This window comes from Bos javanicus, chromosome 1 (genome assembly GCF_032452875.1).
Source record: "Bos javanicus breed banteng chromosome 1, ARS-OSU_banteng_1.0, whole genome shotgun sequence".
In the NCBI taxonomy this organism is placed as follows: Eukaryota; Metazoa; Chordata; class Mammalia; order Artiodactyla; family Bovidae; genus Bos; species Bos javanicus.
Genome location: NC_083868.1, coordinates 7,509,121 through 7,536,926, shown reverse-complemented (window position 1 = coordinate 7,536,926; position 27,806 = coordinate 7,509,121). Strand labels below are relative to the sequence as shown.

The 27,806-nt window shown below is 38.0% G+C and overlaps 1 protein-coding gene across 4 annotated transcripts in view; it reads right to left on the bottom strand.

Moving 5' to 3' along the window:
* LTN1 (listerin E3 ubiquitin protein ligase 1) overlaps positions 1-26,410 on the bottom strand; it is a 59,122-nt gene extending 32,712 nt beyond the window's left edge. Inside the window, exons 1-15 of one of the 4 annotated variants that reach the window (XM_061422504.1) lie at positions 26,249-26,410; positions 20,624-20,827; positions 19,926-20,024; positions 18,665-18,895; positions 16,311-16,363; positions 15,365-15,545; positions 10,405-10,578; positions 9,266-9,456; positions 8,048-8,183; positions 6,393-7,202; positions 5,665-5,706; positions 2,901-3,090; positions 1,993-2,232; positions 1,224-1,377; positions 283-427 (exon numbers count right to left, since the gene is read on the bottom strand). In XM_061422504.1, coding sequence (XP_061278488.1) covers positions 283-427; positions 1,224-1,377; positions 1,993-2,232; positions 2,901-3,090; positions 5,665-5,706; positions 6,393-7,202; positions 8,048-8,183; positions 9,266-9,456; positions 10,405-10,578; positions 15,365-15,545; positions 16,311-16,363; positions 18,665-18,895; positions 19,926-20,024; positions 20,624-20,827; positions 26,249-26,290 — 2,892 coding nt within the window. In that variant the 5' untranslated portion in view covers positions 26,291-26,410. Of the gene's footprint in view, positions 1-282; positions 428-1,223; positions 1,378-1,992; positions 2,233-2,900; positions 3,091-5,664; positions 5,707-6,392; positions 7,203-8,047; positions 8,184-9,265; positions 9,457-10,404; positions 10,579-10,780; positions 13,113-15,364; positions 15,546-16,143; positions 16,254-16,310; positions 16,364-18,664; positions 18,896-19,925; positions 20,025-20,623; positions 20,828-26,248 lie in introns of those variants that run through there. The other 3 variants (XM_061422592.1, XM_061422682.1, XM_061422771.1) reach the window with 3 other exon arrangements.
* Positions 26,411-27,806: the final 1,396 nt, after the last annotated feature.

Below are 27,806 nucleotides of genomic sequence, written 5' to 3'. Positions count from 1 at the left end.
CAGAAGCCTAGAAATTCAGTTTCTACTAGCAGAAATTATCAACGTGTGTATTTTAGGGTACCTTCAGGACAGAACTATATCCTATTCGCTGTCAACTGTCATGTCAACTGCTGTCTTGTAAAGATCAAATATCCAATATATGAGCATTCAAAGGCAGAAAGGGAAAGTAAGATACACATTTCATTTACATTTTTTCTTTCCCAGAATAAAATTAAAATATTTAAGCCTGCATGAAATACAAACTTCAGGAATGATATGAGCACTCTCCAATATCAAACATACCTGTACGGGAAGAGACTGTCTCATTTTTTCCCATTCACTGTTGTCTGGCATTACGCTTCCAATATAAGTTCCCAGGAGATTAGCATCTTTACTCTCTAGAAGTGCATTTAGCAAATCATCAACAGCAGACAAAAGCACCTGAAGACTGAAAATAAAGCAAGGAACTTAACTGCTGTAGTTATGCTACAACCAATCTGAACACCCGGGTAAACATTAAATACCCTATCAGATAACAGTTTACCTGAGCAAAAAGACAAATAAAAATAAAGGTAAGTGACACCTCCACCCTCCTCTCGTGAATGACACACAATCGAATAGGGGATTTCATCCAACATTCATAATTTGAAATTAAGTGCTGTTTCTATTTCAGAATGAAGGAGACCTATTTCAGGTCAGGTATTTCTGAAATACAGATATTTCATTTCATGAAAAGAGCATGATACTCAGAGAAAGATTTAACCCAACCATGGCAGCTCTGGACGTGTTCTCTTAATTTTCATTTTTTTATATATTTGTGGATTTAAGTACGAGATGTGAAAAACACCTGCAATTTCAATTACTTACAACAGTGTCTATCAGACCCCCCCAAGAAACCAACAATGAAGGACAATCAGTGTCTGTGGTGGCCATGAGAAGTTACAGAGTCACAGTCCACACCAGTGCAAGCCCAGGACAGAAAGCTATCACATCAGTGACCATAAGCCAGGAGTTCAGCAGGTAAGCGAAAACAAATCATTCTTCAATTACTTGAGTTCAAAAGGATGTTCATTAAAACAAATCCTTTTGGAAAAACCTATTTGGATCTTCTCTTAGAATCCTGTAGGTTTCTTATGTAACAAGTCATTTTTCACAGGCACTCACACTAATGATGAAAACTTATTTAAGGACAATGATCAGTTATTAAAGAGATATTCCGCAAATGAGCATCAAAAAAAGGTTACCTTGTGACATCCAAAGTCGAAGACTGAACTTGGTTCTTCAGCCACAGAGCAGATAAACGTAGGAAGGTGCTCTGTTTAAATGTGTCACCAGTTCGATGAACCAATAAATTTACACCAGAGAGCCAAGTATTTTTCAGTTTACTGATGATGAAGTCTAAAATCAAGATGTCAACAGTAATTTGTTGTCCCTCTAAACTAACTATAAGCAATACAAAATGCTTTAAAGCACTCACTGCAGATCTGAGATTTTTAAGGTACCATTAAGAAAGCATAAAACTATTATTTGCTTGTCAAAACAAAATAACTATGTCATAAATACGTGATGATACAAGCTAGTTCATGCCATACAAATGTAAAAACGGTAAGAACCTCAATTTCATTTTAATATATACCAAGATTGAATGTTTCTAACTATGAAGAGAATGAGATATTAATATATCCCTTTATGAATATGGAAACTGAGGCATCAAGAAATTAAAAACTTGCCAGAGATACTGAGTGAAGGGCTAAGGACTAATTCATCTATCACAGCTGCTTCTCAACGGTTCCCTCAACATCAAGTCAGAACTTGAGAGAAAAGGTCTACATTCATCTTGGTTTAGAAACTTGGGTTTCTAAAGCTCAAAATGTTTTAAGATTTGTAGCCCTTTACTTGAAATGCTTTCAACTCGCAAACACATTATTATTCAATTAATAAAGCCTGGGCACTTACACTATGTAGGTCAAAGCCGGAGAATCCCAACAAAACATTTGAGCAGTAGGCTATTACCTGGCAAATGTGTTTTTTCTTTGCTCTCAGCACATAACTGAAAGAGAGTTAATAATAAATCTTCAGATGATGGCATTAGCAAGCATCCTTTCGCTGAGCTGAAATAGTTATAGGCCACATCACAGATAAAAGACACTGATGAGTCATTATTTTCAGCTTCTGACAATTTCTTTGCTTTGGATAAAGTTTCATGAAGTTTAACAATAATTCTTTCAACATAAACTTCTCCAATCAAGTAATCTAGAGAAAAAAATTCAGACAGACAAAATAAATAATATGAACAGTGAATTTTCTTTTTTTCAACTTTCGTTTTTCATTTTTCAATCGGTGTATTTTAATACTTTACTTTGGGTTAACATTCCACCTTGTCTTTCCATGTGTTTTTTAAAAAACACATCGTTGTTTTAAAAAACAAGGTGTTTATGTATTAGATAGAATAAAATTACATCAATAAATCAATCTGTTCCATCACACATAAAAGCCTTCACATAAAAGTTTTAAATTAAGGCAAAAAGACAAAATTAGAGTGAACGGTTAAATTCAAATCCCTTTAAAATATAAAAGTAAAAACATTAAACATCTCAAATCATGTTACAAAGGAGAAAGGGACGTCAGAGGACAGATGGTTGGATGGCGTCCCTGACTCAACGGACATGAGCTTGAGCAAACTCCTGCAGATGCGGAAGGACAGGGAAGCCTGGCGTGCTGCAGTCCACAGGGTGCAAAGAGCCGGGCACAACTGAGCGACTGAACAACAACAGGGTGTTTACAAGATTAAGGTATCTGAATGAACTAAATCCTGCTGTTCTCAACTAATACTATGCTAACTAAAAACATGGAATCCCCCCAAAAAGGTGAAAAAGAATGACTCCCTTCCTACTGAAAAAACAAGCCATACTTTTACCTACCGTTTTTAACATGTTGGGATAACACCATGCTTAAAAGAGTCCATCTTTCTGAGAAGTAAGGTTCAGAAGATACTGTAGATTCCAAGTCTTTGTTACAAAGATGCTCTGCCAAGGTTACCAATTTCTCTCCAAGGATATCTCCTTTGAGCCAAGGTGTTACTAAAGCATGATTATCTGAACTAGAGCATGCCTAAAGCCATAAAAATTGTACCAAAGATTAGGATAAAGATTAAAAAAACAAAGTGTACCTGCCCAAAATATTACCTGCAACTTAGTACCTCCCTTCATCAGCATGGCCCCAACTTTATCCCCTACTCCTCCTCCTCAAGTGCTTAACAAAGCTGGTATCTTCCCTACTCCCCACTAAGTCTCGCTTATGTACACTTCCATGCTTTGTTCATGCTAGCTTCTCAACCATAAATATTCCCTCTCTCTTTTCTTTATCAAAATTACATCCATTACTATATTCAGTATAAATCCCACCTGCTTTGTGAAGTCTCCCATAACAGCCCATACTCATCATTGCTTTTCTCTGAATTTCTAGAGCAAATAATGTTTCATCTGTGTATGTCTTGTTTCCAATGAAACTGTAAGTTCCTTGAGAGCAGAGACTGTCTTAAACTTCTTTGATACCTGCTATCAACACTGTAGATATGTTCAACGAATAGTGAATGGATGAACTTTAAAGACAGATTTTAAAATGCTTTACAAATATTAAACTGTTGTTCATTAATTTTGTTAAAATTAAAGAATAATTAACATATAATAGCGGCAAATTACTTCAATATGAACAATGGGACTTATTATTTGCCCAAATTTTATGAAATAGTTACTGAGGCCAGATATCTGACAGCAACTGGTTTATTTTCAGGGGGTGAGGAAGGCAAGGAAAAAAACTGTAAATCCACCCCCAAAAGCATGGTGATCCATGTTCCCAGAGCTTCTTTTGGTATAAGGGCTGAGAAGAAAGGAATTTGCAACCTGGTTCATTTCAAAGCAATCTGGAAAAAAAAAATCCAAATGCAGATTGGGTAGTGTCTGAAAAATTATTTTATCTCCTTATTTAAAATATTGTAGGTAACGAGAGCTTTTATTTTAGCCCAAGCTTTATCACTATTCTGGCTTTATGACCTTATACAAAGCTCTTGACCTATTTCTTAATTTAAAGCCGGACCTATTTCTTAATTTAAAAAATAAACATTAACTTAGAAAATCTCTAAGGTCCTTTCCAGTTACAAAATTCAGGTTTGTTTTTAAAGAAGCTGGCTTTAGGATTCTGCTCATAAAGTATGAGATTGCATAAAAACATAAGAAAAACTAGAATTTAGATGGGTATTAATATTGGCTTTCCTAAGATAGCTTACCAAATAAAACCAATCTATAGAATTCTATAGAATCCAGAAAGTAAAATCCTGAATAAAAAGTCTCTCAGGTTATCAAGACATGAAGTCCAACTTCTCAATGTTTTAACACTTTCACAGAAAGAATCTGACCAGAGGATAGGGAAGCTAGTCAGGCATGGAAGTACAGAGTCTAACACTGGCTATGAACTCCCAAACCCTGCCCAAGCCTTCCAAACAGAGACATCTGAACTATGTGCAGGTACGTCCCTAAGTTGGAAACAGATGTATCAATCTTCTCTTATCAAATTATTAACTACTTTTGCTCTGATTTTAGACTTATCCAGAAGCTTTATCATAATTTGGCTTTTCATGTCGCCTACCTATAGGGAAAGAGGTAATGGATAAAGTAATTCAAATGGTGTGCCTAATAAATTAGATTTCTCATTGAAAAAGAGTAAATCAACACTCAGTGTTTATTTTGTACAAAATAAACTGTTGGAGGAAATGGGGAGTTTTTGCTTAATGGGTATAGAGTTTCAATGTTGCAAGGTGAAAAAGTACTAGAGATTAGTTGCACAATAACGTAAATATTAACACTTAACACTTCTAATATTCACTTAATATTAACACAACACTTCTAACACTACTAAACTGTACTTAGAAATGGTTAAAGATGATACAGTTTATGTGTTTTTTTACCGTAACTTTAAAAGACAGGAAAAAAGAAAAATTTTCATAAACTAGAGTTATGTATGTAAAATTTTAAAATAATGTAAAAATGCTTTTAAAAAAGGAAAACTTTTAGGTAACTCGTCATAATATTTCTTTGGTTGGAAACTGTTACATTATATAATTTACAACTTCATTAGGAAAGAATACTTAAGTCATTTAGAAAATTTTCTAAATTGTTATGTTCCTTGACTTCTTTTTATTATTCTCATCACTCATTTTCTTCCTTAGTCAAATGGCAATTAAATAAAAGTGGGAAGACTTTAGTTTGCCTGTATAGTACTCTAGGGCAAAACAAACTTAATTTATTGGTGCATTTTACTTAAAGCTAGAAACACTCAATCCATCTCTACAGACGAAAAAATAACTAGGGTAACAGAGAAAACCTTAGCTTAAAATATAAACTAAGATAAAAGATAAAGCATTTAACTCTTCCTTTGTTACCCACTAGGGAAGAAACATTAGATTTTCAGGAATCTGTTCATTCTTCCCTAATATTCCTAACCAGAAAAATAATTCTATAGAAAGGTGAACACCGTTAAGTCTTCCCAAAATATGAGAAGAAAGTTACAATAATAAGCAAGTTCTTTAACAGAGACACCTGATCACATACTAGTACATGAATATGGCTGTATTTTTTTTTTTCCCCCTACACCTATAAATACAGAAAAAGGAGAGTATTTCTAAGGTACCTTTTCAATGATCTGAAGAATAGAGTTCCATTTCAGCTCTACCTAAAAGAAGAAAAAGAGAAACAATCTGCTAGAACAAACAGTAACTGGTAAAACTTTTTACAAGTAAAGTTGAGTGTGGAATCACTACAAAACTAAAATGCTTTTTAGCTAGTCCAACTTTAAAGACTCCAAGAACCTACCCTTTCATTACCAAGTTTTTGTCATCCTGTCTCACATACTTCGTAATCCCAATCAAGAGTATACTGTCCGCAAACTGACATTCATAGTCAAGAAACGATTCTAAATAACCCCCATCCGGGTCTCATTCTACTCACACGTTATCAGTGCGCCAGTGTAAACCACTACAGTTTTTAAAGAGAACAGGGCTTCCCAGGTGACTCGGTGGTAAAGAATCCACCTGCCAAAGCAGGAGACACGGGTTCCCTCCCATCTAGGAGGATTCCACATGCCGTGGAGCAACGAAGCCCTTGCACCACAACTACCGAGCCTGTGCTCTAGAGCCTGGGAGCCACAACTGTTGGGCCCGTGAGCCGCAGCTACTGAGGCCCGAGTGCCTAGAGCCTGTGCTCCTCAAGAGAAACCGCTGCAGTGAGAAGCGCGCGCGCCACCAGAGAGTAGCCCCCACTCGCGGCAACTAGAGACAAGTCCGCGCAGCAATGAAGACCCAGCGCAGCCAAAAGTAAATAAATAGAATTATTTTTTTTTAAGGTGCAGAGCAGTAATACCTCAATAAGATCATCCAGAATAGCTTTTCTTTCCATATTACTATCACAGCAACAGAGGGCACTGTACAGAATGTCCACCAAGAAACCAGCATCCTTCCTTTGATCTTCATTTAGCCAACCTGTTATTTTCTGGTATAGAAATTGTACCGCGGGATTTTTTTGTACAAGTTTGGCTATTTCAAGAGGCTTGCCTTTGACAGTGCTCTGTTTTTCATCACCTAGCAGCACTTTAAACACTTGGGTTGACGAGAACGAGTTGAGCAGGGTGGAAAGAAACCTGAGATGTTGCTCCGACTTTTGTTCATTGACGTAATTAATGCTCATCTCTGCCAGTTTACAGACTAAGTCTTCCAAAGGTTTTTTCCTCAGCAGGGATATAAGGTCTGAGCAACTCGGAGAGACAGAAGGTTCAGCCACTAACTCAGAGCCTTCACTGTTCTCTCCCTCTGAGGAGACACATTTTTCATTCTCCTTATTATTTTCAGGCATCTCATCAGCAAATCTAACCTTACCAACTTTTTTTTTATTCAATTTCAAGGAGCTCTTCGGCTTTTGAAGGACCTGCAATAGGTTAGAAACACCCAAAACTGACTTAACATCGGCTTCTGGCTCATTGATTTTCTCAACACAGATCTCTGATAGTTTTTCCCAGAAATTCAGCAGCACTTTCTCCAAGTTGCGAGCGGTTTTATCATCTTTTTCCAAATCGGCTCTGGCTTCCCAGGAACTTAAAGTTTCTGCCAAATGGTTAAATAGCTGCCCATCTTGCAACTTTGGGTCTTTGAGAACTGCATCAATAAAAGGAATCAACTGAAAGAGAGGGCAGAAATATAAAAGTTCACTTTTCAGGAGAAATAAAATGTGAACCTTATTTGTAAAGCATTATAAATTTTCTTATTTAATAACTGAAAAACATGATTTTCCCCCCAAACTCTGACAAGAGTTAAGTTGAACTGGAAAATAATTTTCACATCATTCAAAGAGCCTAATGATTTCACTGTTTCTCCTGCGAATTATTTTTTATAATATAACTGACCAAGATTATTAGTCATCAACAAGTAATACAGTTTTCTTTGTATCTTCTGAATTTACTCAAGTTTTTTGCTTTTTTCTAAACCAATATGAAAGAAATATAGGACCCACAGAATTCAGAATGCTTTCTCTTAAATTACAAAGGTAAGGAAAATTAAATATTTGAGATCAACTAGAACAGTAATCAATTTCCTGCCTTAAGGAACCTTATTCCAGAACCCGCTCTTATCACTAGTCCTAAAAGCTAAGCACAATTATTCACAAAAGGATAGATGTACTATATATTTTTGAAGGAACAAGATGATTATTATATAACTTAAAACACAAAAGACTGAAAATCAAATCTTCTAAATTGTTTTGCATTTCAACTCTCTAAAACAGGGTTTGCACAACCAGAGAATAACTAGCCCTTAGACATGATGGTATTATGCTAGTAACTAATAATACAGAAATTTTTATTTATCTGGTCAGTGATACACATTACTGTATAAAAATTTGCAAATCATAAAAATGAAATCTTTACAAGGAAGGCTAATTAATAAAAATGACAGAAACACATACAATGAGTTTGATTCTTTACACATAGTGTGCAAAGGCACTGATGAATTTCACAATATAAATACCTGATCATTGACGAGCATCTCTTCTATCTCTTCCTCCCCTAAGTTTTGTTGCATTATAAAACGTAAGCATTCAAAAAAAGCAGATATCACTGCTGAGCACTCTGAAAAGCTGGTTTTGGTTTTTTCTGTTGATAGCCTAAGAAATAATAAATACGTGTGGCTTATTCTTTCATGAAAAAGAAAATAAGCAATTCAAAAACACCAAACTAAAGACATGGAAAACAATTTCTAAAATTTCTAAAAAATAAAATTCTTAAATGAAAAACTAAGGCCAACCAACCAAAATACAGCCCAAGTAGAATATAAACTTGAACTGAAAAAAAGCATATTTTCAAAAATAGGTCAACAGAAGATAACATTTATTTTCTATTCATGAACCAACCCACCTGCAAATTTCAAAGAGAAGACTTAACCAAATAAAGATAGTAGTATTGTGGAAAAAAAAGTTTAATCATGAATAAAACTGGGTATCTTTTACTAATTTCAATAAATACACTGAAATGACATTTTAAGTGTGAGTTTAAAGAGCTATTATATTTAAGTTAATGGAAAACCCGTCACCAGTTGATTTTCTGCATTTGGGCATTTGTATTTACCAATATACAAAAAAACGGGTCATTGACAAAGAGCCTATTCCACCTAAAGGGTCTTACAATACTTTACCTCACTTTCTGCTATAGTCTATCACTGAAGACTTGAAAGCATCACAAAAAAAGAATCCCAATTGTAACTGTCTGAAAACTTTAGAAGTGTTTAATGAACAGCAAACAGTTTGAGAAAATTTAAGTATGACAATAACTACGTCATTCTATCCATTTATAAAAATAAGAAAAAAAAATCTATTTGGCTTTAAAGGTCAAGAATTTAAATTCCTTGGGCTTCCCTGGTGGCTCAGTGGTAAAGAATCTACCTGTCAATGCAGGAGACACAAGTTCGATCCCTGATCCGGGAAGATCCCACATGTCGCAGAGCAATTAGCTTGTACGCCACAACTACTGAGCCTACGTGCTACAACTGCTGAAGCTGGTGCTCCCGAGACCCACGCTCCGCAAGCAGCAAAGCCACTGCAACAGGAAACCCATGCACCGCGACTAGAGAGTAGCCCCCACAGCTAGAGCAAAACCCGAGCAGCAGTGAAGACCCAGCACAGCCAAAACCAACTACATAAACACAATTATTAAAAAAGACAGACACACACACAAAACTTAAATTTCTTACCCTGCAACTAGGGAGGTGAGAAAATTCTTGAAGAAATCCAACTTTGGATCTGTAATGGACTGAGGGAGTTTGCTGATGAAGGGCAGAAGATACGGATATATGACAGTAGCCAGACCCCGACCTCCTTCACGAACCACAGCTGACAGCTTGGGAAACACACTTTTTTTTGCATTTACATGAAGCCAACAGTCCTTACCAAATTAAAAAAAAAAAAGATTATAATAGTAACTAGATATCATAAACAGAGAGAAAAGACAGAGAGACTCTCAAAAATAAAATTCAAGTATTTTACCTAAAGGGGGTAAATAAAATCTGTCACTACAAACTAAAAATTTGAAATTATAAGAAATTTAACAAAAAACAAAAAGAAATTTATTATATATGATAATGAGGTATCCAACATGCTTCCAGAACAATATGGATCAAAAATAATTATTTAACTTGAAAGATTCCTAAAAAAGCTGCTTTCTAAACAAGGTAAGAAAAAAAAAAGCTGCTTTCTAAAAGTGACAGCAATTGTTGTTGTTTAATCTCTAAGTTGTGTCCAACTCTTGCGACCCCATGGACTGTCGCACAACAGGCTGCCCCGTCCTTCACTATCTCCTAGAGTCTTAAATATAAGATTCAGATATGTTGACGTCGTTAAACCGTATAAGAATTGATATTGACTAAACTAAAAGTAAAATAAAAACTCTATTTCATTTTATAGTCAAGATTTATACCAAGTTTTGGATTAAAGTATTTGATGTCCAAGAAAGCATTTTTCTAGCAAGTTTTAAAAATTATAACCTGATAGGCTCTCTTGCATGGTATGTAAGGCTTCTAAAACACAATTAAAGGAACTTCCCCGGTGGTCCAGTGGCTAAGGCTCCATGCTCCCGATGCCAAGGACCCAGGGTCCCCTCCCTGGTCAGGGGACTAGATCCCACAAGAGGCAACTAAGAGTTCACGTGCCTCAACTCAAGATCCCAACTAAAAGACCTCACATGCTGCAGCTGAAGATCCTGCGTGCACAACAAAGGTCAAAGATCCTGCATGCTGCAACCAAGACCCAGCGCAGCCAAATAACTATATGAAAAAAAAATACAGTTAAGAAGACAAGTATTCCCAGATATACTAAACGTACCTCTCTTACTTACCTCCACAGTTGTAAGTGTATAAAGTACAGCTTCCCAGAGAGCTGGGCATACAATGGGGTCACTGTCATCGATGCTAAGAAGAACGGACGGGCTCACTTTGGATGCTTCATCTTTCATCAACTGCGGAATACGCTGGCACAAAGCAGAAACCAACTCAAAATAGGCTGAGCGGATCTGAAAGAAAAAGTGGAAGCTGACTTAAAGTCTAGTAAAGGTATGACAAAAAATTTTTTTATTTATGGCCAAGGCAGGTAGGTTATTTATACTAACCTTCCATATATAAAACTAAAAGGGTTAGAAAAAACTTTTTAAGAATCTTAACATTAAAAAAAAAAACTTAAGGACACCACATGGCTGAAAAGACATTAGGATTTACCAAGCCAAAAGTGAAGGCACAAAGAATTCAACTTTCTTCTTCATTGGCTCAAGCAAATAGAAATCTTCTCCAGTCTCAGAAGCCTTCATCTGGGGACTCATATCCTATGAATATACTAGTCAGCACAAAGTTGAATACAGCCAAACAAAAAATAAGATACTATGAGCCACTATGAGCAGAAACAAAAGATAATACAGAGACCTGAGACTTTAAAGTTTAGAATTATCTGTCAGTTATAAACTTCGTATCAATAACCTTTGTTACATTTAAAGAAACAAAAGTTTAAAGAAATTTGAAGGGAAAAGGATCTTAGAAAAAGCACAGCAGATCTGGAAAAGAACCAAGTACAATTTCTAAACTAAAAGTAAATACACAAATAAATAAGAGCACAATTCATAGTTTAAGAGCATCATGCCACCACCACTTCTATTCAACACAGTACTGAGAACATAATAAATACAGAGGAAAAAAGGGGGTGGGGGCAAGAACTGGAAAGTAACCCAAGTTACTATCTATAATCATAGCAAAATAACAGGCTACAAAAATATTTTAAAAAAGAATTTAAAGGCAAGAGTTGCTGGATACAAAATTAACAAAAGCACAGCATTCCTATACAACAGTACAAACAAAAAAGAATGTGGAATTAAAAAAAAATTCACAATAGTAACAAAAACCACATTCAGTATGCAGCATATTATAAAATATTATTCCAGGATCCCAAGGACCTTATATAGCCTAAAGAATTCTGAAAAAGAAGAGCAAAGTTGGAGGGTTTCAAGACTTACCATAAAACAATAATAAGAGTATGGTACTGGTATAAAGACAGGCATAAGATGTAATCGGAGAAGAGCCCAAAATTAAAATCCCACACATATGTTCAATTTAGTTTTGACAAAGAAGTCAGGGCTAGGGTAGGGGGAAGCAGGGAGTTACTAGTCTTTCAACAAATAGATACCTATACACAAAAATAAATTTGACTCTCACCTTTATGCCTATATAAAAATTAACTCTAAATGGACCTAAACTATAAAACTTCTAGAATAAAATATTAAAAAATCTTTGTAACTTTCAAGTAGGCAAAGATTTCTTAGATAAGACATCAAAAGTATGAAGTGTAAAAGAAAAAAAATTGATAAAAGGACTTCAAAATCATCTACTCTACAAAAACCATGAAAAAAGTGAAAAGGCAAGCTATATACCAGAAGAAAACATTCATGATGTTTTATCTGACATAATACTTGCATACAGGATAAATAAAGCACATTCATAACTCAAAAATAAAGACCAAAAACCCAACCTACAAATAGGCAAAAGTGGAATAGTGAAATTGATACGTTGATCTTCCTGCAAAGAACAACTACAGACTGAACCAGACCCAAAAAACTATCTGAGGTCTCCGGAGACTGAAATACACATTTTGGAGGAGGACATGACTTGGAGGAAGCAGTCCACACATACTGAGTTCCCATTTTGTTCAGCTTTGCCCTGAAGGTGGTACAGTCACCAGCACAGAGGCACAGCTGCCTGAATCCTTCTGGGTGGAGGAACTGAAGGAACTAGGAAAAGGAGCCCAGGGCAAACAAGACGCCAAGAGAGCAGCAGGGAACTGCAGAGAGAAGACAACCCCCTCATTCTGTGTTTAAACAGCCTGAATCTACAGCTGACGCTTGAACCACGCCCAGTGCAGGCATGAGTTTGCTGTTGAGTCTGACCAAGTTGATTGCCCACTAACACAAACGTATCAACACCCTTTGGAGCAATGTAAAATAATCCAGTCTCCAAAACATAATATTCAAGGCTATAATCTAAATATTTATATCCAAGATAAATCTAACATCACTCAACATACAAAAGCCCAGAAAATGTGATCCCATCTCAAAGCATAAGATAATTAACTGATGCCAATCCCAAGATGATCCCGATGTTATTATCAGACAGGGACTTTAAAGCAGCTATTATAACTATACTCAGCAAGGTAAAGGAAACTCTAACAATGAACGGAAAAACACGAGATAAATGTCATTATACATCTGTCCAAACCTACAGAACATACAGCATCAACATGAACCTTAATGTAAATTATAGATTCTGGATAATAGGTTCATCAGTTGTGGGAAAAAAAAAACAAAGGTTTCACTCTGGTAAGGGGATGTTGATAACGGGGGAAACTATGTATGTGAGGGTCAGGAGGAAATATCTGCACTTTTCCCTCAAGTTTGCTGTGAACCTAAAACTGCACTTTAAAAAGTATAAAATTTCATCAAAGAAACAGAACATACAAAAATCAAGTAGAAATTTTAGGTATAAAAGATACAACATATTAAATTTAAAATGAGCAAAAGGGTTAAAGAGACACCTCAAAAAAAAAAAAAAAAGGTGGGGGCGGGAATTCCCTGGCAGTCCAGTGGTAAGGACACAGCAATTTCACCGCAGGGGTCTGGGTTTGATCTCTGGTTATAGAACTAAGATTCTGCTTTCCCACCTGCCACGTGATATGGCCAAAAAAAAAAAAAAAATACAATGGCCAATAAGCACATTAAAAGATGTTCAATATCATTAGCCCTGAGGGGCAAATTAAAACCACAATGAAAAGTCTCTACTCCAGAGGTCAGCAAACATTTTCTTTAAAGAGCTAGAAAAGAAACATTTAAAACTGAGCAAACCATGTGGTCTCTGTTACTACTTTGCTCTGCCATGGTAGCATAAAGCAGCCACAAACAATACAAAAATGCTTCACAAAAACAGGTCAGCTGTACCAGATTTTGATCCATGAGCTGTAAGTTGCTGATCCCCGATCCCACATCTGAGAGAATGACTTAAAATAATGGACAATATCAAAGTAAGGAGATAGAACTAAAAACCTCATACACTGCTGATTAGAGTGGAAACAGTACAACTACTTTGAAATACTGATACAAACAACAACAAAGAATCTTCAAAACATTATGCTGAGCAAAAGAAGCCAGATAGAGGGAACTCCCTGGTGGTACAGTGGTTAGGAACCAAGTGCTCACTGCCAAGGGCTCAGGTTCAATCCCTGGCCGGGGGAACTAAAATCCAACAAGCTGTGTGGCATGGTCAAAAAACCCCCAGCCAAATACAAAGTAATAAATAAATATTTTAAAAAAAGTTTTTAAAGTGAGAAAGGACTTCATAAGGCAAAACCAGTGGTTTTGATTACATCGAAATTAGTATTTTTAAATAAAAGAGGAAACATGAAAGGTAACAGAATGGGAGATAATTTACAATGCCTGAAAGTGACAAAAGGACCAATACTGAAAATATACAAGGAACTCCTGTAGAATAAGAAAAAGAGAATTACAGTAGAAAAAAGGGGAGAAAGATAGGAACAAACACAAATATTTAACAAATGTAAACAAAAAAAGTTTACAGAAGAACCACAAATATTTCAAAAGCTTATGAAGAGATGGTAAGTCACCAGTCAGCAGAGTAATTAAAGACAGCTTCATCTGAGACTGATAAAAGAAATAAGAAGTTGAATGATGCCTAGCCCTGGCTACAATATAAGATACATATTAATAGTATTCATCACGTATTGCTGGTTGAGCCTAGAGCAATGCAGCCCATTAGGTGAGCACTCTGGTGCTACTTCACAAAATTAAGTATGCACATACTCTCTGACTCAGCAATTCAAAAATTAAGAGGATTTCAGAAAAAGAAATTCTCACAGATCCGGGGATCCATGAATGAAGATGCTAACTGCTGCCTTATTTGTGGGAGCAGGGAGTCCGAGGCAACCAGGGTGTCTATCACTGGGGAAGTGAACAGGTGTGAAATGCAACAAATGCAAACTTCTGAGTACTACCCATCAGTGAGAAGCCACGGACCAACTATACACATACAGGAATGTGAAACAGTTCAATACTTTAAAAAAAATTACTAAGTAAAAAGCAATAAACGAGATGAAATATAACACAGAAATCGTTCATGTGAATTAAAAACACATAGGTTGGGACATGCCTAACAAAGAAGATTAGATAAACTTCATTCAGGCATGAATGCTGTGTGGGAGTTCAAAGTTAGCAAACTAACAATATATATTAATTAAGGTGTCTTTAAACAGACAAATATAAGGTAATGTACTGAACAATTACCAAAACTGTTGTGACCAGAGACTCACAGGAACCCTAAGACCCATAATTCAGTATTCAGGGTTTGTGCACTTCACAGAATGTAATTATCATAAACAATGAGACAACTACCCAAGCAAAAGCACACAGATTAATAACAGTTAAATGGTCAGCTGGTAGAGGCGGAGAATGGAGAAAGACAAAAAGGAAAAAACAAATACATTAAATGAAAAAGCCTTACACACACACATAAAAGTTTTAAGGTGCCATGAACAGAGGAAAATGATGATTCAACTCTGTATTTGAGGTCCAAATAACTAAGTAAAAAAATGAAAATACAATTAACATTTTTAGTAAGAGAGGCGATTCAGTCCCAGCACAAAAATGTGTTTGCAGAGTTTTAAACATAAACAATAAGCATAAATAAAAACTAACAAGATCAGGGGAGAAAAAGGAATCAGAGAAATGTCTTAAAACCAAAAGTTTAAGATACCTGAGGTATACTGTGTTTTCCATACTTCCAAAACTTATTCTGTGATAAAAGAGACTTAAATTTCTCCTCCAGAGAGTCAAGCTCATTATCAGGTAACAGGCAAAGCAATTTCTTTAATGCCAATAAGGAACAAGTTACGACTCGATAGAATTTAGCATCTCTCTCTTCCTCTGGAACAGTTCTTAATTTAAAAAGAAAATAAATATACATAAGGATTGAGGATAAGACAAGCTACGTATGCAGCACTTCTATTTTAAATGTTTTATCACTGAATATCTACCAAAGTTACTTTATTTCTATATTCATTCTCCCTGTGTCAAACCCCCACACAAAATACAAATACACATACAATTTTAATCACATATTTTTTGAATAATACCAGGTTAAAGTAGATGAAAAGGAGTGGCCTGATATAAGTGTGTATGTATATATCACTCTCAGCAGCAGTTAACTGGATGTTTCTGGAGAATAAATAATACTGTATCTAAGGTTGCTTTCCCTTACAGACTCTTTAATAGCTTGATTAGAACACAAGAGTAAAAAGTAAATGGAACATCTTAGTATCCTTTCAATAGAACTATTCACAGTTCTTCAGTTATTTTCATCCAGACCTTAAAATGATTCCTTTTAAGGAAGACCTTAAAATGTCAAAAGGCAGATGTGGAAAAAAAAAAAAAATCTAAAAACATCTCTTCGTAAAAGAACCAAACGTGTGAGCTCCCAGAAAATTCAAATTAAATAGAGGGACAACTTGCAAGTAAAAACACTTAAAATTGCACCTGGCAAATAGTACTGCATTAAGTATCTTCATCTCTACATTCCGAATCCTTTTTCTTTTTTTTAAAGAATCCCTTTTTTCAACTTCACATTGAAATTATCCTCTTGTTACCTATGAGTGCAACAGAGTTTCACTTAACCTGAGTCACACAGACACAATACAACTTACTGTGGGTCACTGAGGGTATCAGGTGTTTCTTTGATAAGATGATCCTGTAGCACCTACAGAGGGGGATTGAGATCTTATTGAACTGTCGATGGTGAAGAGACAAGAGTATAAACCACATCTTACATAAAGTTCTTAATCCTCTTCCTCACAAAAGAAGCAAAACTAAAAGGTCTGAATTTCACCAATTTTTTCCCCTTACTAATTTCCAAGGTTGGCAGCTATTAGGGTGAAGGATAGGGTACTTCTTTCAAACATCTCTAGTTTCTGCCAAGAGGACTTTCTCCCTAAATACTCTTGTCCTCTTGCGTTTTCATTCCTCTCTGCATGGAGCAGTGAAGTGAAAGGATGCCTGATGAGCAGGTCTGGGACAGAATCAGGCTCTGCTTCCCTTGCCCCGCTTTTGTGAGCACCTCCCTCCTCCCAGGGAAGAACACACATCGTGTCCTGCTCCGTCACAGAGGAAGGCCTAAGGTTCCATTTGAAATGCAGAGGAAGGCTGCTTATTTCTGGGGTGGAGTATAGGCAAGTTCACTGCTCCAGTATCAGTTTTATCAGCAATAACAATAGCCAGCTAAATTTACTGAGCTTTTCCACCCACCTTGTATCCCACACATTAACTAAATGAATCCTCACAGCAACTCAGAGAAGTACCAGTGAATTCCTACTTTAACAGATGAGGAAATGGAGGCACAGACACTTGCTCGGGCCAAACACCCCAGCTAATGGCAGAGAGGGGCAGGGCCCAATGGTGTAAGCCAGAGCCCATGACCTCTGCCAGACACTATGACATTTTAATCTCATCTGTCTTACTCCTCTCTAATACACTGATTCTGAACTCAGAAAAGTTCAAACTAATATCTGTATAGCTGTGACACAACCAACTAAAGGTGGAAGAGTACAGGAGCTAATCCACATATTCAATGAGCAGTTATCCAATCATAACAAAGCCAAGAAGGAAAAAAAACAACCATGAAGAGCCAAATTAATTGTCTCAAAACCCATTTTCTAAAACTCTTAAGTGTCCAAACTCATGATACTTCACTCATAACATTTATGCCTGATATTTTAAATAAACCAATGATTCCTAACTTACAGTTGGGTCAGAGAACTCCCTTTGAGAATATGATTAAAGCTACAAACCCTCATCCTAAAAAAAGAACTTTGGTACCCCAGAAAAATAAACAATGGAAGAACCAATAATGTACATAAGGAACTAGAATGCATATGTGTGCCTGTGTAGAGATATGCTGGGTGAAGAGATCAGACATGTAATAAGAGATCATGCAGAATCCTATAGGCCAAGAGAAGCAATTTCAATTTGTAAGGGTAATGGGAACCACAGAAAGGCTGATTAATTTAAAGAAGGCAGGAAGGGAAGGAGGGAGGGAGGTAAGGAGAGGGGGGATGTTTAAGTAGGATTATACACAGGGTGCTAAACAAGAGTACTAAATAGGGGAATGAACGAAAGCATGATTTTTTTTTAAACCTCATCTCCCCTCAATGGACTCACAGCTCATTCTTACTTCTTGCTATAAAACTAACAAGTCTGGAATTTACTTTTTCTAGTTCATATATTAGGAATGGCAAATGAGGGAAAAAATGAAAAAAGGGACAGTATTACACACTAACTGGAAGTCACAAAAGCTATAGCCATTATCAATTTGGTAAAGGTGTTGGCCAAGTGTTGGAGAAATGTATACCTGTTAATGGGAGTATAAATTTGGATGGCCTTTTGAAGGGCAGTTTATCCATATCTATAAAAATTTTAAATGTTCTCATCCTTTGACCCAACATATTGAATTACTAGAAGTTCTGGTAACTCCCATCCCTACACGGTATGAAGAGATCTATTCGAAAATGTTCACTGAAGCAGTGTTCGTTACCATAAAAAACTGGGGAAAAAACCCCAAATGTATACTAACGTGAAAGATGTTAAATAAACTGTAGTATATTAATACAAAGGATTATCAGGATTAAATATATCTGTATACATGTATTGATTTGAAAATATGGGAGAAAAAAATTTAGATTTAGTTTTTAGATGGATTCTTTTTTTAGTTTATATATTTACAAAGCACATACCTCAAGTTTTTTATACATGGTAAGTTAGATATTAAAATAAAGAATGAAAAACCTAAATAATATAAGAATGGTCCAATCTGAAAAGTTAATTAAGTTTAAAAAGCCAAAATGGTCAATTTTGTTATACACCATTTAAAAAAGGCAATATTCCACTGAAAATGTTTTCATTTCTCATTCCTTCACAATGCTAGGTGAAAGAGGTACCTTTATAATATGCCTCATATCCCTTAAATACTTCGAAAAATAGATATGGAATGGTTCCTAGGACTTACACTTGTGATTTCATCCTTACAAAATGCTATGGCTTCAGGTTGCTTGCTCGGAGGGAAAGCTGCTTCAAAGGCATCTTTTGCTGCAGAGGCAGCTGGTGTGTAAGTATCACACTGAGCCATCAGCCAATAACCCATTAAACTTTTTAAATAAGGAGCCAAGTGTTTCTTTACTTTAAGGATAAGTTTTTCAAAAGCTTGCTGTGTGGCTTCTCGAACCCGGCGGTCATGATCCTATTGAAAACACAGTAAGGTTTAAAACAGTTCTAACCCATAAAAACAAATACAGACATTTCTGGGTATGCTATGAAGACCATTAGTAAGAATTCAGCTATGTGCAGAGCTAAAGGAAAATCCATAATTATATAGAAAAACTGATTAATTCTTCCTTTTTCCCAATGAGATAAAAAGAACTACATTCAAGATGGAGTCAAGGCTACTCCCGGGATAATGAAGTAATTCATTCTCATTCTTCCCGAGCAAGTATACAAAGAGATTACATTGTCAAAATTTGTTGCTGTTTAGTCACTAAGTTGCCTCCAACTCTTTTGAACCCTGTGGACTGCAGCAGTCCACTACTCTCCTGTCCTTGGGATTTCCCAAGCATGAATACTGGAGAAGGTTGCCATTCTCCAGGGGATCTTTCAGACCCAGAGATCGAACCTGAGTCTCCTTCATTAGCAGGCGGATTCTTTACTGCTGAGCCACCAGGGAAGCCCTGTCAAAATTTACTATGACTTAAAAGTGTCTAGGGGGGCTTCCCTGATAGCTCAGTTGGTAAAGAATCCGCCTGCAATGCAGGATACCCCAGTTTGATGCCGGGGTTGGGAAGATCTGCTGGAGCAGGGTTAGGCTACCCACTCCAGTATTCTTGGGCTCCCCTTGTGGCTCAGTTGGTAAAGAATCCGCCTGGAATGCAGGAGACCTGGGCTCGACCCCTAGGTTGGGAAGATGCCCTGGAGAAGGGAAAGGCTACCCACTCTAGTATTCTGGCCTGGAGAATTCCATGGACTGTATAGTCCACGGGGTCTCAAAGATTTGGACATGACTTACATTTTCAAAAGTATCCAGGTAATTGTATAGCAACGACCTACTTTCCGAAAACACATATTCCTTTGCACAACCTACATAATCTGTTTAACCATACTGACATAACAATCCATAACCCTCAGCAAAAATGAATCATATAAATTTGACAGTCCTCATAACTTCAATCAAAAACATCAACACAACAGAAATAAAATAGGAAAGTCTGAATACTTACAAGTGAAATTTTGCAGAAAATTCTTGGCCAGTATGGAAGAACTCCTTTTACAATTTCTGTGTCTCTCTCTGTACACATGGTTCCAAATTCCTGCATAGCCTAAAAGTAAATTATTAAAATCATTAGCCAATGAATTGACAGCCATAATATTAACTACTAATTATATTTCTGGTTTTTAAAATTGCAGAAATATTTTATGTAACATGAGAATACTTTGTTTGTGCTATATAATACTAATCTTAAGACTTCCATCACAGATTACTATGGGAGAAACTTCATTTTTTTTTCCTCTTTTTAAAAAATATAAAACATATACAAACAAAAAAACCCATTTACAATTATAGGGTCAAAATTACATTATCTAACAGGAGAAAACGTAAAGCCAGAATTCCAAAGTGATTCTAAGTGCAGAACAAGAAACTAACTTATAATCCAGAAGACAAGTATAAAATGTGTCAGAAAAAAAGTACAATTGTAGAAGTATTTATTAGTGGTAAATGATTTCGCTGTTCTTTATATAACATATGCTAATGATGGGAATTCCCTGGCGGTTCAATGGTTAGGACTCCACGCTTCCAATACAGGGGTCACAGGTTAGATCTCTGGTTGTGCAATTTGACCAGGGGAAAAAAAAACAAAAACCAATGCCATCTTAACAAAAAGATTTTCTTGATCATTTTAATGAAAACAAAACTTGCTTTTAGTTTTGTTGTGACATCTTTCTTAGAAAGTTTCCGCAGCACCATTCGGAAATCAGAATCCACAAGACTGTCTATTTCTTCAGCTCCTTGAATAGCAGGAACATAGCCTAGGTCACTGTGAAATGTTCCAAAACCAATAAATCCAGGCACTGTTCCCTGTTCCTTGGCAAGGAGTTCTGCAGCTCGGCCACTGTTTGAAGGCTGGTAAGAGAGTAGGGAGAAAAACAGTCAGAGTTCAGGAAGAGTTCAAAATTTAACTTTGAGTTCTTTAGAATAATTCCCTGACAATTCCCACAAGGAAGCAAAATCATTTGAGGACATTTTCCCCCTAGCCTATGCCTCTATTGTAATGTCCCCCAAAGATGAATACTTCTGTCACAAGTACTTAATGATCCTAGGAGCTATTTCCCGGTTTCCTAAACATCAGAACAATGTTTTTTAAGTTATGACTACAAGCCATTAGGGGCTTCCCAGATGGCTCAGTGGGTAAAGGATCCGCCTGCAATGCAGGAGACATGGGCAGACATGAGTTTGATCCCTGGATTGGGAAGATCCCCTGGAGGAGGGCATAGCAACCCACTCCAGTATTCTTGTCTGAAGAATCGCATGGGCAGAGGAGTCTGGTGGGCTACAGTCCATAGGGTCGTAAAGAGTCGGAAACACTAAAGTGACTGAGCATGCACACATACACAAGTCATTAGAGGTTCCCGAAATCAACTTAACAGCCCGTAGGTCATTTTAAAGAAATAGAACAAAATTTTAAAAATCAGAACACATCACATGTGGTAAGAGTAAGTACTGTTTTGTGAAATTTTTTATTTCACATTTTTTTATAAATAGTATGTATACACATATATGTGTGCTGTGTAGTGATGCAAAATTAACTCATAATTGGATTATATCTTTTCATTCATTCACTCATTCAAGAAATCACTAAGCCACTATCACAGGACAAGTCTAATGACAGCAACTTCTAGACCAGGAGTTCCCTGTGGGCAGACACACTCATTTCCACATACCACAGCCTAGCCTAATGGGCTAAAATGGTTACAAACTACATTAGTTATGGACATAAAAATAAATACAATGGTCAGGATATAAGATACATTCTTTCATTCTGAATGATAGTCAGTGGTTTGTTGGAAGCTACATAACATGGTAGCTTCCAGTAGGATTCTTTGTGACAGATACAGAAAACATCTAAACTGTTGAAAGAAAATAATATATTCACTGTCCTCTAATAAGAAAATGCCTCAGTTCAATGTCCAGGACGACATCACAACCCATCTAAACTCATCTGTTTATTTCTCTGTAAGAATGGCTGAAAATACAAATATGTGATTTAGTTTGCTGATACCCAGAAAAACTGTGTTTGGGAAACTCATTTATCAAGAAATTATCATCTGGACTACTTTCTGAACTGAAATGAGTGACCAGAAATGAAAATGATGGAATTTTCCCCCAAAACAGAAGCTTTTTTTTTCAATTTTTTCCCCCAAAACAGAAGCATTTAAGACTAATTTCAAAAAAGGTTCTCTATTTTGAGACTTTATTAAAATGAACTAACATTATTCAGTCCACCTTTCTCAATACTGATACATGAATACAGAGCTACAGAGAAGGACTTAAGCATCCACCTGCCAGTGCAGGGCACATGCGTTCAAGCCCTGGTCCAGTAAAAGCCCACATCCTGCAAGGCAAGCAAGCCTGAGCGCCACAACTGACACTGCGGTGGGAAGTCCACCCGGGAGAACTGGGAAAAGCCCATGTGTAGCAGCGAAGACCCAGCACAGCCAGAAAAGAAAACACAAGTAATTAATTTTTTAAAAGACCTACAAAGGAGGTCAGTGAAGTACAATTCTGAAAACCAACAGTGATGACACTAAGACACTGGAATTTTCTCAATTATCTCATGAGTGAAGTTTCATTGTGAAACACAATAATGAAATAGTATAAAAAGCTGAAGGAGTCAAGGCTGAACTGACCTTAAGATCAGAGCTGACAGTGCAGAAGAAAAGGTATCAGATTTCTAGTTTCAAAAATAACAAACTATTCTTAACTAATTATATCTTTTTCAAGGTCTACTTTGAATTTAAAATGTAGTTACTGTTTCTCATTACTTTCTCCATTGTGGATTAGCTACTTGTACCCACAGTTCAAAAATTAAGAACTTGGATTCTATTTCTGGCAGTTAATTTTCTTATACCACACCTACTTCATTCTTTTGTGCCGGCTTCTAGAGGCATTTGAGGTGGCAACCCGGAGTCTACTGTTTAAAGACCAAATTCAAGATGACTTTTAAGATTTTCACCATCTGGACTCAACCTCTCCAGTCACCTTCTTGCCACTCTTTTCTTCCCTCGTCCCACTTCCCTCCTCCCCTCTCTTAATTTTGTTCCCACCATGTGTGTTCCAGTCCCAAATTCAATAAAAAGGTCCCTGCATATGTCATGCCTTTTCACAATTTGATCTTTTTTTTTCTTAACAGCAATCTTAAAAAAATATTCTTTTTTATTGGAGTATAGTTGATTTACAATGTTTTGCTATTTTCAGGTATACAGCAAAGAGAATCAGTTATCCAGTTTACTCGCCCAGTCGTGTCCTACTCTTTGCGGCCCCAAGGACTGCAGCATGCCAGGCTTTCCTGTTCATCACCAACTCCTGGAGCTTGCTCAAACTCATGTCCACCAAGTCGGTGATGCCATCCATCTCATGCTCTGTTTTCCCCTTCTCCTCCTCCCTTCAGTCTTTCCAGTGAGTCAGTTCTTCACATCAGGTGGCCAAAGTATAGGAGCTTCAGCTTCACCATCAGTCCTTCCAATAAATATTCAGGACTGATTTCCTTGAGGATTGACTGGTTTGATCTCCTTGCAGTCTAAGGGTCTCTCAAGAGTCTTCTCCAACACCACAGTTCAAAAGCATCAATTCTTCGGCGCTCAGCTTTCTTTATGGTCCAACTCTCACATCCATACATGACTACTAGAAAAACTATTAGCTTTGACTCAACTGTTTGCGATCCAATGGACTGTAGCCTGCCAGGTTCCTCCATCCATGGGATTTTCCAGCCAAGCATACTGGAGTGGGTTGCCATTTCCTTCTCCAGGGGATCTTCCCGACTTAGGGATCAAACCCAGGTCATCTGAATTGCAGGCAGACTCTTTATCTTCTGAGCCACCAGGGAATGTGGCTTAAAATGAGGTAACAGTAACTAAATCATTACTTAGGGTGACCATGGACAGAGGAGCCTGGTAGGCTGCAGTCCATGGGGTTGCTAAGAGTTGGACACGACTGAGCGACTTCACTTCACGATTAAACAAAGTTTTCAAACTACCATAATAATAATTGATTTCAGCAAGAATCACCACAGGATGCTCAAAACCATTAAGTGAAATTCTGTAAGAGGTTAGTCCTAATCTCAAACTACCATTCCACAGATTATTTGATAGTCAGTGGAAAGAGAAACCTATACAATGAACATCAGCTTAATCAAGTGACTAAACATACACCACCCATAATGGGACAGGCAGGCACCATGTGTCTCCATAGTGTGAGAGGCACTAAGAAAGACACATCACCAAGGAAGTATTTCTGTCAAAAACTGTTTAACCTGAATCTAATTATGAGGAACAATTAGACAAATCTAAGTTAAACAAGTCAATTGCCTACATTCTGCCAAACTGTTCAGGCTATGAAAGAATGCTCCTCCAAAAAAACAAACCAAAAAAAGGCACTAAGAAAATGCCTAGATCTAAATGGAATGAATGATCCTTCAATGGATCTCCAATGTTTTTAAAAGTGTTGTATCTAAAATAAAAGTTATAGAGAATACTGAGATGACTACATAAACGTGAATATATTATTGTATATTATTAGATAATACTATTATATTGAAATTAAATTTTCTGCATGTGATAATTTCTCATGGCTATGAAGAAGAATGTTGCTGTTTTTAGAATGTACACACTGAAGTATTTAGGAATTAAGGGTCATGATTTCTGCCCCTATTTATCATATGGTTAGGCAAAATACATATATTTAGAAAGAGAAAGCAAACATGACCAGATTACCAACTGGTTCGTGTGTGTGTCTTAAGCTGCTTCAGCTGTGTCCGACTCTGCAACCCTATGGACTGCAGTCCACCAGGCTCCTCTGTTCATGGGATTACAGGCCAGAATAATGGAGTAGGTTGCCATGCCCTCCTCCAGGGGATCTTCCCTACCCAGAAATCGAACCCGTATCTCTTGTGGCTCCTGCATTGGCAGGCCGGTTCTTTACCACCAGTGCCACCTGGGAAGCCCTACCAATTGGTATTTCTAGGTAAAGAATTTATGAGTTGTTGCTCCAATATTCTTGCAACTTTTCCTTATATTTGGAATACTTCAAAACTAAACATTGAGAAAAAATTTTAAATAAAAAATTAAAATTAAATGAGAATGCAAGTAAAGTATATAAGAGTACTGACACAGGCTAGTTACTGTTATTATTGTTGATATTATTAACCACGAAAGAAGACTGACTGCTGCTAAAGAAACCGTGGTACTGAAATCACTAGAACTGGATCAGAAAGAAGCATCTTCATGAAATTAGGCTGCGCCATTAAAAACCTAAAGTACCATAAAAAATATCTTTATAAAAAATACACCATTATGACATTCTCAGTCTTGTATCTTTAGTCCACTCTGGAATTTAAACAAGTATTTAGTGAACTTCTGCTATATGCCAGTCCTTGTTCTAGCTTCCAAAGATAATAAATAGCAGTAGATAAAAACACCTACCTGCATAAAATACTTATGTCCTATACTAATATTCTAACCAAGCAAGACAGTAAATGAAGCAGGACAATCAACAAATAGTATGTGAGAAGTCAGATATGCAATGGGATAAAATAAAGCAGGAAAAGAGAACAGGGAGCGGTGGAGGGGGTGGGGGTGGAGAGGAAGGCTACAGCTGAAAAAAGGGTGATCATGGGAGACCTCACTAAGCTGTCTCGGGCAAAGAGCATCGGGAGCCTGCCATGCAAGGTCAAGGTTCTGGAAGAGATCAGTGTGGCCTGATGGAGTGAGAGACAAGGAAGCTGAAGATGGGGTCGGAGATGGAAAGGGGCCGGAGCAGACCCCATATCCCGTATATATATCATCGTAAGAGCTTTGCCTATACCCTGATGGATGTGGGGAGCCACAGCAGATTTTTGAGCGAAGAAGCGACGTGATCCGAGACTCCGTGCACTCCAGGCTCACCTTAAGTATCTCCCACTCCACTCCTTTGTTCACGATGCTACCCCCTGCTACCCTGGCCAGGTAACCTTCCAGGGGAAGCTGACACTGAACCAATTCTTAATGAAAACGGGGAGGGGGGGGAGTGGGGGGTGGCTAGGAAGTGTGCTCAGCTAGGGACAGCTGGGCACGGTAACATCTTTCCTCTCTGCTTAACATCCCCATTCTGCTCAGAGATATCCCACCCCGCCCGCAGGGACGCACACACAACAGAGAGGTCACACTGGACACGCAAACACATGCCACTCCACAGTCGCGCTCCACACAACCTCCGGCCACGCGCCGGGTAGACAGAGCCAGCCGCGGCGATGAGAGGATTCCCGCGCCGACTGGGTCACCCTGCACTCACCCTCAGATTCCCCTTGGTCCTCTGCTTGTTCTTCCCGCCCATGGTCGGGGTCTCAGCCGCACTCCCAGCCCGCAGCCCCCGGGTTGACACAGCCGGGCCACAACTTCCGGCCCCTGGCACCGGAAAAGGGCTCACAGGAACAACCTCCCCCGGCCCGCCCCTTCCGCCACCCACCCTGCCCATCTCCCGCCCCACTCCACCCCCCGCCACCTCCAGCCGCTTCCGGGACTATCCGCTGCGAGATACGTCACACTTGGAGCCACGCCCATCTGAGTGACGTAATTCCTGCTCAGTAGGAAGCCACGCCTCGGAGACCCAAGGGTCCAAATGCTGCTTTTCTCGCTTTGCTAAGACAAGATTTGTTCCCTCCTTAGCGGTAGGAGAATTTCTAAAATTCCTGCATGTCCCCAACTCCTCTGATTCTAGCCAGTTCTGCATTTAATTTTGCTTTCTCTTATCCCCACCAGCTTCCTGCTTATTTAGAACTTGAAAACACGTGTTTCATACCAGTAGTCATGTATGGATGTGAGAGTTGGACCATAAAGAAAGCTGAGCGCTGAAGAATTGATGCTTTTGAACTGTGGTGTTTGGAGAAGACTCTTGAGAGTCCCTTGGACTACAAGGAGATCCAGCCAGTCCATCCTAAAGGAGATCAGTCTAGGGTGTTCATTGGAAGTACTGATGTAGAAGCTGAAGCTCCAATCCTTTGGCCACCTGATGCGAAGAGCTGACACATTTGAAAAGAACCTGATGCTGGGAAAGATTGAAGACGGGAGGAGAAGGGGACGACAGAGGATGAGATGGTTGGATGACATCACTGACTGGATGGACCTGAGTTTGAGTAAATTCTGGGAGTTGGTGATGGACAGGGAGGCCATGGGGTCACAAAGAGTCGAACACGACTGAGCAACTGAACTGAACACTAAAGCTAGGTACCATTTATTGAAGGCCTGCTGAGTGCCGTGTGTGTACAGTTTTAGTACATTTGCAAACGTCTCATTTAATCTTTCCAGCGTCCTTTGAGTTAGGCACGTTCCCATCCATGTTTATAAACGGAGCAAGGGTCAGCAGAGTAAAGCCTCTTGCCCTGGCTCCTGCTGCCAATGCACAGTGTAGACAGGACTCGAATGCAGCTTTTCTGACTCTGCTCCTAGATGTTAACTACCTGCGCCCTGTCCCAAGCAACGCAGGGCTGAGAGCCACTCGGGCTTACTTGTATTTCCAAGTGGCCTCACATCACAGTGGCGGAGTTCACTCTGGTGACCTCCACTCTGTAAGGATGTGTTCCTTCCCTTTTCCCCTTTTGCTTAAGCAAAGGAAGCTGCTAGAGGAGAGTCTGAGCCCTTGATCCTCCGTAACTGCTCACTTATAAGTAAAATGAGGGCTTCCCTCGTGGTTCAGCTGGTAAAGAATCTGCCTGTAATGCAGGAGACCTGGGTTCGATCCTTGGGTTGGGAAGGTCCCCTGGAGAAGGTAATGGCTACCCATTCCAGTATACTGACCTGGAGAATTTCATGGACTGAATAGTCCCTGGGGTTGCAAAGAGTTGGACATGACT